The 12222-nt window shown below is 31.1% G+C and overlaps 1 protein-coding gene across 1 annotated transcript; it reads right to left on the reverse strand.

Annotated features, from left to right (window-relative positions):
- Positions 1-4024: 4024 nt before the first annotated feature.
- LOC120087930 (putative flavin-containing monooxygenase 1) lies at positions 4025-10579 on the reverse strand. The gene is made up of 5 exons (XM_039044943.2): positions 10079-10579; positions 6363-6603; positions 6098-6273; positions 5651-6006; positions 4025-4566 (listed from the first exon to the last, which is right to left on the reverse strand). Exons 1-5 carry the CDS (start codon positions 10523-10525, stop codon positions 4224-4226), a joined length of 1563 nt encoding a protein of 520 aa, XP_038900871.1. The 5' UTR covers positions 10526-10579; the 3' UTR covers positions 4025-4223.
- Between the last annotated feature and the right edge of the window lie 1643 nt (positions 10580-12222).

Raw genomic sequence — 12222 nt, forward strand, 5'->3', positions numbered from 1 at the left:
GGTTCAATCACCACAATATTGCTCCTTTCTCTTGTATATCCTGTTCAAGTGAAAAAAAAAAGTGTAACAACAATTAGTAACCTATCTACTATCGAGATAATTTTGATCATAAACAGAATTGATCCTCATAGATTTAGCTAGTTTATCTAGTTGCAATTTAATGCTCAAAGCATAAGAATATTATATTTTTCACAAAGGGACTTGAGTAAACAACAAAGTACCTTCTTGAGTTGGTTTTAGTAACTCACTTCTTTCCCAACACCAGAAGAATAGCAATTGTAAACATAACAAATTACCCTTTTGAACTGAGACATATGCATCCCATGTGTTGTAGCACACTGACTCTCTCATGATTGTGTTCCATACTTGAATCGCTCGGAGATATTAAGAATTACATATTTTCATCTAATTTGTATGTTTGTTTCTACTTACTAGCATTACACATATTTCGTGTGTCCCTAAAAAAAATCTGAAGTCTTAACAAAAAAAAATTACATTTTTCCCATTGCAGGCTCCAAATTATCCTGATCCTGGACGCTGTTGGGACATAGTTGATAAGTATAAGGTGACAATATTCTATACTGCTCCATTATTGGTACGGTCCCTCATGCGAGAAGGGAATGAGGTACGTCATAAATCTAATATTATATTCTATATGTTGGTGGAATCAATTTAAAATCTGGTTGCTATGGTTGTAGGATATTCTAATAACATCTAACTCGTGATATTGTGGAGGTATTTCAAGAACCTTTTTTATCTTTCTCATTTGCAAGACGTTTTGGAAGATAAAAAATTTAAAGAACTTTTGAAAATATAACCAAAAGATTGATGAAAATATAGCCAAAATATAACCAAAATATTAGTACACCACCAATTGATTCGCTTCTAAAGGGTGGAGTATTCTTCTTACTGGAGATCAGTGAGGGAGCGAACTCGAACTCCGACGCAAGGTGTTCCGATTTTTCTTACCAGAGGTCGGTTGCTAGAGCGAAGTACAACAATTAAACAACACAGAACAATCAAGTGGACGTTTTTGGAAAAACGTCGTCGCTGCCTCCGAAAGCCTGCTCTGAAGTCAACGAGTCTCTGGTCTTCTCTCTTTGTGAAGAGTGCATTCGAGACCATCGGTTGCTGGAAATGGACAAGGAGGGGGATTGAGGAAGGTGTTGGCCAGATGCTTGGCCGGGTTGTGGGTTTCACATGGAAGGATGAAAGGATGAAAGGAGTCGCATTGGAAGGGTTTCACGTGGGATGTGGGTGAGTAGAAGTCTGAGAATGAAAGGAAAAAGAAAATGTTGGGGGGAGGGAGGTGTGGAGTGAAGTGGGAAATGAAAAAAAAAAAGGGAAAATTGGTTTTATTTTTTTAAAAAAAAAATCTTTAATGTCGATTTTAAACCGACATTAAAAATCTACTTTTAAAGAAAAAAAAAATCCGACATTATACACCCGATTTCACTTTTTTCAACCAATATTAAAGCTCAAAATTCTTGTAGTATGGTCCTTTAATTTGTATGAGTGAGAGTGACCAGTTTCACCGACTCAATATGCCTACAATTTTGGGGATTCGTCTGATTAGGGAGCTAGAAACACAACTACACAAGAAGGAATCTGCTCCTTCTCTATAGTTAAAGACTACAGATAAATTGTCCGTTCCCTTAAGAGTTGATTCTGGGGCTTGAATAATCTTACGTTACACCCTCTCCTAGCCAAGAGGGATTTGGTCATAGTTAGATTATGACTTATTATACATTAAAGGGATTAGTGGTACTTAAGGAGTTAGATGTAACTACAGATGCAAAATGATAATTTTGACCTACTTGTACTTACGAGTAATTTGTGAAGGGTCAACGCGTCGTAGATTGGTTATATCCAGTAGACACAGAATTATATTTGTAGTGCGAAGAAGGTGCAACTATCAGTTTTTAGTAGAGTAACTGACAGTTAATGGAAGTTGATTAATTTAATCAAAGGATTTTGATTAATTAATTGAGTACCTTTTGGGATAAAAATGATAATCAAATTAATTCGGTTTAATTTGAGTGGTTCAAATTAATAAAGAAAATTATTTATTTAAAATTATATGAGATATAATTTGAGAGAAAATATTAAACTTAATATGAATTTATTCATATTAAATAATTGAGAGAATGTGTTTTTATAATATTAAATTAAAGTGAATAAATTAAATAAAAATTAATTTTATTTTATTATATGTATATTTTTTTAATTACATAAAATAGGTTGTTAATTAAAGTATATATTAATTAAACAAAAATTAGTTTTATTTAATTATATGTATTTTTAATAACAAAAACCTTTCATTTTCTTCAAATAACTTATAAACCTTTTATTTCTTCAATAAATTATCTCATTACTATTTGGAAGATGAAAAGAAAGATCCATTCATCTTCCACTTGTACCATTATTAATACTTCAAAATGTGTTGGAGTTGTTAAAAATATTGAAGTTGTTGAAGGTTTTGGAAAAGTGCTCTTTTCTCAAAATAAAATCATTTTCTCTACAAATTATTCAAAAAAGCCCACAAACTCTCTACGGTTCTCTACCCCAAGAATATAAGGTCTCCATGTGGTGGTGTCTAATGTTTTTAACACTTGTTTTTGTGTTTTTTATTGTTCATGTTCGAAGTTTTTGGAGAGGAGATCGTGAAAAGACTAGTCTTCAAGGGTACGTTTTCCGAATCTTTTCTTCTTCTTAATTTCTATATATATATGTATGCTTAATTGATCATGTGTATTATATTCTCTCTAGAAAAATCTCTCTCCTTTTACACCAAAATTAAATCCACAGAAGTTCACAACTCTCTGTGATTCTTTCCCTGAGAATAATGAGGAAGACATTATGGTGGTATCCTCATTGTGGAGTTCGAGTTCCTATTTGTTGTTGTGTATGTGTTGCTATAAAAGGGAGAACTAGAGGAGATTGGTTCATGATCTTTCATCGGAGAGGAAACGTGAAGGTTTTTTGTTCTTCAAGGTTAGTTTCTTTTTCCCTTTCCTCTCTAATTTTGTAGTAGAAGCATGGTTAGGTTTATATTTGTTTATCCTATTTCCGTCTCCTCTGTAATTTCAAGTCATGTAAAAGGAAATTCGAGACACAAGGTATTCGATTGCTTGTGCTATGGGAATTCCAATCCCTAAGGACCTATTTAGAATGACTTAGAAAAAAAAAATAAAAACTTCTTAAAAATGTGACACGTGTTTGACAACTCTTTTTCAAAAGTACTTTTATATTTGGTTTATAACTAAAAGTATTTTTTATTAATGTCAAATTACTATAAGAAAATTTCCTGACGGTGGTGGTGACCATAGTTGGTCGATGATGGTCATTAGAAATGGTGGTTGGTGGCGGTCGTCAGAGGAGGTGGCCAGAGATTGGTGGTGGCGATTGTCGGAGGTCGGCCAGAGGTGATGGTCAGAGGCAGTCGTAGAAAGTGTCGGCTAGAGGTCTGCAGGTGAAGAGTGCAAGTGGTTGTGGCCATAGTTTCTCAAATTAGGGAGAGATTAATGATCCTATTCAAATTTCATTTTTCTAAAAGTTGGTTTCAAGTGTTTATCTTGAACCAACTTATATTATAAACTCATTTTCCAAAATCAATTTTGATTGATTGCCAAACACTTGAATTTTTTAAGTGACTTATTTTTTAAAATTAATCACTTGAAAATGTATCCTAAATACATCTTAAATATGTGAATGTGAATATAATGATTAATATAAGGTGGTCAGAGTTATACTAAAACCAAAGAGTACAAGGCATATTAATTTGAATATTTTGTCAACGTGATTTGTATGGTTTTCCTACTCGATATTGCTTTTCATAGGTTAAAAAAATCAAGATTGTTTTTCTAGAATATTTTTGGCAATTTACATTTTAGCGTTCAAGAATCCAAATGTATTTTTTCGATTAGAAAAAACTAAATAACGAGATTTAAAAGTTACTTAGCCTCTTGAGATGTTACCAATTGGACTATTTGTCATTTGAACTAACATAACAATCATGTAACGATGATTCAATAAGCTCAAATAGATAAACTAGAAATAGCATATCATATCTTATACAATCTTTATTAATTTGCTTCAAAAGGAAGTGGAAATAGAGAGAGAGAGAACAACTTCGACTAACCAGAACCACCAAATGGAGGTGCTGAAATTGCAACACAACTTTTAATGCGTAGTATAAGTATAAGGTTTACTTGTTCTAACTATCAAGGGGAGGCATAGTCTAAAGGGCCATGAGGGATAAACCAGTTAGCAAAGAAGCCCTTTCTCCTTCTGGGGTTCCACCCCATGTCCTTGCACACCTGATCACTGTAACAATGATGAAGCATGCCGATGCAACCTCGCTTGTAGGAAGGGCCTGAGTAAAGCTTCAGACACTTATCCCAGTCACCTATGTCCTTCTCCATCTCCTTGATGCTTGGTAGCTTGAATGTGCCACCAAGAAACTCCGCCAACCATCGACATCGTAACTCTGTGGTGAACAAGTTTGAAGCACTTTCTGTAAATCCAACCATAGCGAGTTGTGGGATTCTGGGATGAATACATTGCCTTGACAAATGGAACAAAAACACACAATGTCTCATTAGGATTCCACGTGAATATTCTCCAATGATAATCGTTTGATTCTACTATATATGGTCGTCGAGAAAACTTTATTAAATCTTTGGTAAGATGCAGCACTAACATCATAAGATCAAAATTGAAGACAAATGATAAATTCATCAAGTGCCTTCTTGAGCATGTCTGAATTACAATGTGATTTTTCAATATGCAGTCCTCATTCATGATTTCATTGAAGAAATGGAAGTTCAAGTTATATAATTATAGGTAATATGTACTAACTTCTAAAATGAAAAAATCGATTGTTGTAAACGTAATGTCAATTTGTTGAAATAAATTAGTCGTGAGGCTTTGGATAACTCGACTTTTGTGGTTGACAAGGATAAATCTCTTTTGTTTTCAATGACAAAAATGCTCTAAATCCGCAGTATTAGGCAATATAGATAGAACTGCTGACGAGATCATCTCCATTGTACATGTAAGGGCACAATGTTAATTAGATCGGAGTAGTTTGGTTACATATAGAGGTAGTTAGAGATCTTAGAAGAATGGATCATATTATGGTGGAATTGTGGAACTAGAGAGATAGATAACCTTCTCAATAGTTATTGTTATGCTATAAATTCTCTTGATATTGCAATATATTTCTCTAAGTTGCTTGTGTTTTCTTGGTATTTGGGATCCTAACAATGAATGACCCTGAGTAAGCTTTTGGGTTCAATAGTGATTTAACATGGTCCTGTATTAAAACTTTTGCATGCAATTTATACTGATATTACAGTTTGGTCAACAATGATAAGGGGATGGATTCAAGTTGGTTTCCTCTGTTATAATGAATCTATGCATGAAGCTCAGATTTCATTCCTCTAGAATATAAACTGTTTTAGTTTCTTCTAATTTTAGTTTTGTAATCTAAACCAATTCCTACCAACATCTAATCTATCTTACGAATGCCATCTTTCAGTTTCACTAGCTAAACCAAATTTAAGCTTTGAACTCGAAAAAGTGAAGACAAATTTCATAGCAAATTCAATGGTTAAAAGGGAGATTTTGGGAAGAACAAAAGACTAACCTGTACAAGGGAATTGCTGAATCGCCAAAACTCATGTAATCCCGAAATGTAGAGGAAGTAAAAATATTTTTAAGCTTTAAATCTCCTCTGTATCCAGTAGCTAAAATGACCAAATCTGAGCGAATCGGTTTGGTTTCTCCTTTGATCATGATACCCTCTTTACAGAAGCTGAAACTGGGTGCTTTCTTCAAAATTATACTTCCTTTGTTCACTTTGTCATAGAATTTATCAGGCAATACTGCATATCTACAAGAACTGATGTCTCGTAATAAGCTATGCTTCGGCACCATCCCGTGTTTGGCTAAATTTACCTTCCTCTTCACGTGGGTTTCCACGGCCTTCGTGAGCAACCATCTCTGTAAAAAATTAAAAAAGAAAAACCCAAAAACCTCAAAACAAAAAGAAACAAGAAAAGGAAAATAAAGAGTTAGAGAAATGGAAAATTACTAGTGGGGAAAGAAGAATGACGAGGAGATAGAGAAGGAAACCCTCGCCAGGTTTATGAATTAGAAGCTCGGAAAATCGACTCGTGAAGAGAAGATCGACAGAAATCCCCCAGGGACGAGTATCAGGAGGGTTCCAGTACTCAGTTTTGTAAAGTAGAGTGCAGGGTTTGTTAGGGGCTGCAAATTAGAGAGAAGAAGAAGACGAAGATGAGAGGGAGGGGAAGTAATGGAGACAGTTGAGGAGAGAAACTGGAGAGGAAAATTACCATTTACATTGGTACATTCCTTGACAAGCTCCAAAGCGGACTTCTGAAAACCGACGATGGCAACTTCCTTGTCCTTGATGAGCTCCATAGCACTGTCGAAATCCATGGTGGCATATTGCATATAATGAAGAACTTTACCGTTTTTGAAAGCTTTGGGGCCTTCATTGGGAGGAAATTCGGGGATATTTGGAATCTCGCCGAATTTTCCAGTGCAGACTACTACGAAATCTGCCACAACCTCCTGCAAGTCACTCTGGTTGTTAGGATACATAGGATGTATTGGATTGATGGTTTTTTTTTTTTTTTTTTTTTTTTTTTTTTTTTTTTTTTCAAGATATGATTCAAATAAAATTTTCAACTCAATCCTTAAATTTTGAATTGGATTAGATTATCGAGTTACAACTTATTTTTCTTTTAACAAAAATGTCTCCAAATTCAAATACTCTTTTTGTAAATTTTAAACAAAAACAAATATCGTAACAATTAAAAAAGTCATAAATTAATTAATACTAACTAATCAAATTTTAAACGAAATATATATATATAAATTCGGATTGGATTGGGTCAATCCAAATTCTTTTTAGCCAATCACCATCCTACCTAACCCAATAAAAATAGAAAAAGGTTTAACCCAATCCAAGAATAAAATTAACTAAATCCAACCCTAATATTTTTGTTGGACTTACCCTTTGTCATACAAAAATAGAGAAAGTAGTCACGTGGGTAGGTAAACTTAACCTTTTTCATTATTTAGAAAAGAAACTAATTTACATTTTTTTAATTAAATTGATTTTGATGTCCAATAAATCATTTTATTGATTCAACATTTAAAAAAAAATTATGAATTTATTGAATAAAAAATTAGAAATTTAGGGCATGTTTAGTTTACGGTTCATATTCTATTTTATGTTTTCAGATTCATTGATTTTAGTGAATATGCATTTGACAGACAACTTTCTGAAAACTGTTATTAGATTCTATGATCCAAACCATGTAAATTCTCAAAACAACGTTTTTATGTTTTCATTGTATCAAATATTTGAATTTTAAATTTAAAATGTAGAATTATATTAAATAAAGTTTTGAAAAATTAAAAATATAGTCTATGTCATGTTATGAACTCAATTCAATTTTTAAAAAATTAAAATATTTATTATGTAATGTATTATAAATTAGGTTGAATTTCAAATTTGGTCCCTATGGTTTGGATAAATTTTGAAGTTAGTTCATATGGTTTTAAAATTTAGATTTTATTTCCTATAGTTTGATATAACTTCATATATAGTCTCGATGGTCTGTTAATTTCTCTTAAATAGTCCCTACCATAGGGACGATTTATGAAGTTTTAAACCATATGGAGTAATTTCTAATTAACAATAAGACCTAAATTATAACTTTTTCCAAACTATAGGACAAAACTTTCAATTTATCCTATAAATTATATAATATTATAAAATAATAATTTTTACAAAATTTTTTAGCATAAAGCATATTCATAAATAAATTAAAAATAGTTAATTACCAACTAATATTTAGTTAGCAGTCACAATTAGTTTGCAATTATTTAAATTAGAATCCAATTTATGAACTCTGGTACCAAACACATATCTGAAAAACATGAAACACAACTCTTTTTTCATTTAATCCCTCGTTTTCAAATTTCTGTTTTCAGATTCTTTTCCAAACAGGTCCTTGAGAATCGGTTAAATACTTCTAAAAGAATAATAATCTACTTAACGTTTTAAATATATCAAGAACCTATGAGATTAAAAAAAAAAAAAGAAATTGAACGTTGAGATACCTATTAATAAGATTAGGGGTGTTCATGGATTAGATTGAGATATAGTTTAAATTCAACATAATTATTTGGGTTGTGAATTTTTTTAACCCAATTAACTATTATTTAAATAATGAACCCAACTCATCCAACCATTAATTCAAACAATGAATTAAGATATGCAACTTAATTTCAATATATTGATTGAAAACTTTTATTCCAATGATTTAAAAAATTATGTTCATCATCTTTTACTTCATATAATTGTTCACGCTTTTATTTATTTATTTATTTTTTTTGAGTTAATAAACATCTTTTTTTTTTTTTTTAATTTAAAAAAGTAAAGTCTTCTCTGAAGATGAAACTTAAACTTTCGGAAGACTATTATTTGAGACTCTAAAAATATAAATTCAAATTCATTCTAGAGGTATAAATTCAAATTCGTGGGAGGCCCAGATTTGATTTCAATAGGTTTTCTTATAAGATATTTAAAAAAAAAAATTATTCTTTTAGATATCCTTTTATATCTTCAATTATAAAAAATCTTTTATTAAAAATTATTAATTAAAAAAATATTTTCAATTTTTTTTTCAAAGAGTAAACTTTATTTTTCCCAAAAATAACTCTTCGATATATTTTTAAATAAAATCTTAAAAAGAATAATTGGTTCAATGAAGATTTCTTTTCCATAAAAAAAGAAATTAAGATCATTTTAGGAGTTTCATACTTTTTTATATGTAAATTTCATAAATAATCTATTCCTTAAAAATAAAAAAATGGTTTTTCGATAAAGTTTTTTTAAAAAATATATTTTTATTAAAACTTTACTATGATGGAAACTAAAGTTTCAAGAGGTTTATTTGGAGGTGATAAATCTATTTTGGAAAGTAGTTAGATCCAAATAAAATTTTCTAATGAACTTTGGCTACTCATAATTATTATTGGTCATTATTTATTTTAGTAATGATCAATAAAACAATATTTAAAAATTGATATAAAAATCTTATTTTTCTACAAAGGTCATTTTCTTTAAATTAGTACGACAAAATTAAACTGTGTTCTAAAACAAGTTGTTGGGTGCTAATATCTTTTCATACACAAAAAAGCTTGAACCCTCTATTTCTGTTTGCAGACAATTTTAACATATTTTTTAGTGCCCAATCACACACTCTAGAAAATAAAGTCGGTCACTCTGCATCACAAATCCATAGAAACACTAATTTATTACATCTCAAAACTCACTAATTTGAATAAAAATTCTATTGGGAGGTCTCTAAGAACTTTGAATAAAACAAATAAATTTCTTTTGGGAAATTCTATGTAAATAAAAGTCTAACTAATTTGAAAATAATTATTTTTTTTAGTAATTCTCTAAAAAACTAACTAATTTGACTAAAAATCAAACATATTTTTACGTATAATTTGTGCAAGAAAATGATCTCTATAATTCAATTCAACACAATTTGTACACTGATTATGAAATTTTGAATTTGAAAAATATAGTTAAAACATACCCTCTTAAATGTCATATAACTATTTAACATAATAATCAATTCAGGGATCTTTTAAATATATTTTAAAAAATTTAAGGACTGAAATATCATATTTTGAAAATTTTAGAAATCAAACACACTTATTTTTTGAAGAGAAAAACTTAGGTGTTTTATTAGATACACTTATCTTGGTACATCTCAAGTATTGTTTAATAAAATACGCATTCTTATTTTTAAAAAATATATTTTTTTTATGATTCACTTTTTTTTATGGTAAAAAGTGAGAGTATATGAATTAGGTTGCTCTAATTATTACTCAAATTCAAGATAAATTTGCCAAATTCTCATTATTACTTGGATGCCAAGGGAAAATGGGAAGGCAATAATATCATCGTATATGCATTAATGATGTGTTGATAGTGAGAAATGCTAGCGTTAAACTGAACCTGGAGCGGAACATTAGTTCGAGCGTCAACGACATTGAGCTTCCATTTACTCCGTTCAGAAAAGGCGTTGCCGGAGCCGCCCCAATGAGTCCAAGCTTCAATCTCCTCATCGGAGAAGCCTTCGTAGTCGATACTGAGGACTTTGGTGTTGAGTCTGATGTACTCGAACAACCCGAAATGTTCGGCATAAGATTTGAGGTAATCGAGAACTTGGTTACACCTCGGAAAGTCTTCAGTCACCGATTTCGGCCAAGGGAAATCGGAGAACTGGAACATGTGTTTAGGAGTCTGTGTAACCGTCGACTTAAGCGTCTCGTTCCAAACGCCGCCAATGGTGCCTCTAGCGTCGAGCACAATTGGGATCAATCCTTTAGATAGAATGAATTTGCAAGCCGCTAGTCCGCTTATTCCGGCTCCGATGATCGCCACTTTCTTTGGTTCCATCATTTCCGATGTCCCTTGAAAATAGCCTTTCTTCTTCCCACAGTATGTTTATAAATGGAAAATTACCCAATTTATAGGTGACAAAAAGTGTAGAGTGAGGAGATTAGAATTACTTTTTCCTTTTTTTTGGTGAGTAATTTTGCCTTTGAGAGAGTAAAATAAGAGTAGAGTGAGAAGAGAGAGAATTACTTTTTCTTTTTTGGATGAGTAATTTTGTCTTTTTGCAAGAGGAAAATGACAATTTTACCCTTCAAAAAAAAAAGTTTTCAACCACACGACGAGATAGAATTTACGCATATGCTATATTTTGATAGAAAAACATTCTAGTATTGCGATGGTTAAACATTCTAGTATTGCGATGGTTTATATTTTTCATTTTATTTAGCATCTCATACATTATAATTAGATGATATATTATTTTTTTCCATGGATATGATACAATTATTAAAAAAGAACAATCATACTATAATTATTTTATCATATTTTGAATAAGATGCTTTCTATTTCATTTACTTTAAAAAGGTAATTGTTTAAAATGATAAAACTGTTAAAAATATTTTCAAATATAGTAAAATATCTACGTTAGACACTTATAGACATCTATTCTCTCAGTGATACATGATAGTAGTCTATCAATGTCTATCATAGATAAACAATGATATTTACTATATGTGTAAATATTTTGATTCTATTTTACTATATTTGGAAACAACTCTAGAAGAAAATTGCTGAAACCTTTCCGGCAAATATTTCAATAGATGTTTTATTCTATTTTCTTTTTTGAAATGGAGTTTTATTCTTAAAGGACATTTTGATTGCTTTTCATTTAATATATTTGAGAAGGAATCAATCGTGAATAATTTAATTGATTGACTTACAATTTTAAAACAAAATAGAATATAATATGGTTTGTAAAATTAATATCGTGTAACCTTTTGCTTTAAGTCAAAATCTAAAGAAGTTACTTTTAGGAGTGAGCAAATCGATTGAACCGACATCGGGAGGCGATTGTAAAGCATTTGCGGTCGGAGTTGGGTTTTTATTTGGAAAACTGAATATGGGTCGGTCGGAGAGTCTAAAACTATGTTTCCTATCAACCACTCGATTATACTAATAATGTTTGTCAAATTACCTCGATTGACAAGGAATTGTTAAAGAACAGTTGTCATTCACATTATCAATGTATGGGTTGGGGTTATTTAGATTGGGGGTTGTTTTGAAATTTAATTGGGGAAAGGGTAGATTTTGAACTTATTTAGGAAAAAAGTGAGTTTATTTTAAGAGACGCATTCGAGAATATTTTATTATTTTTTTTCCGTACACTGCATTTAAAAAAAAAAAAATTAACAGACGCATTCTGACACAGTACGTGCGTCAGAGTGAGTTGATGTGTCTGTTCACTCACTCTGACACGTGCGGTCATAATGCGCCTGTTCTGACCAAATTTGGTGTTTTTCCCGCGTTTTAGCATAAAAAGTCCCATTTTTTTCCTTCATTCCACCGTTTTCATCTTCTCCTTTCACAAATTTCATCTTCCTTCATCGATTTCATCTTCTCTTTCACAGATTTCATCTTCCTTCACAGATTTCATCCTCCTTCACCAATTTCATCTTCTCCTTCACCGAAACCTTCATTTCATCTTCCCCTTCATCACCGAAGCCCTCATTTCATCTTCACCCAAAACAAAATTACCTTCATTT

Source organism: Benincasa hispida, chromosome 10 (genome assembly GCF_027475165.1).
Source record: "Benincasa hispida cultivar pf3 chromosome 10, pf3_genome.v1.1, whole genome shotgun sequence".
Taxonomy (NCBI): Eukaryota; Viridiplantae; Streptophyta; class Magnoliopsida; order Cucurbitales; family Cucurbitaceae; genus Benincasa; species Benincasa hispida.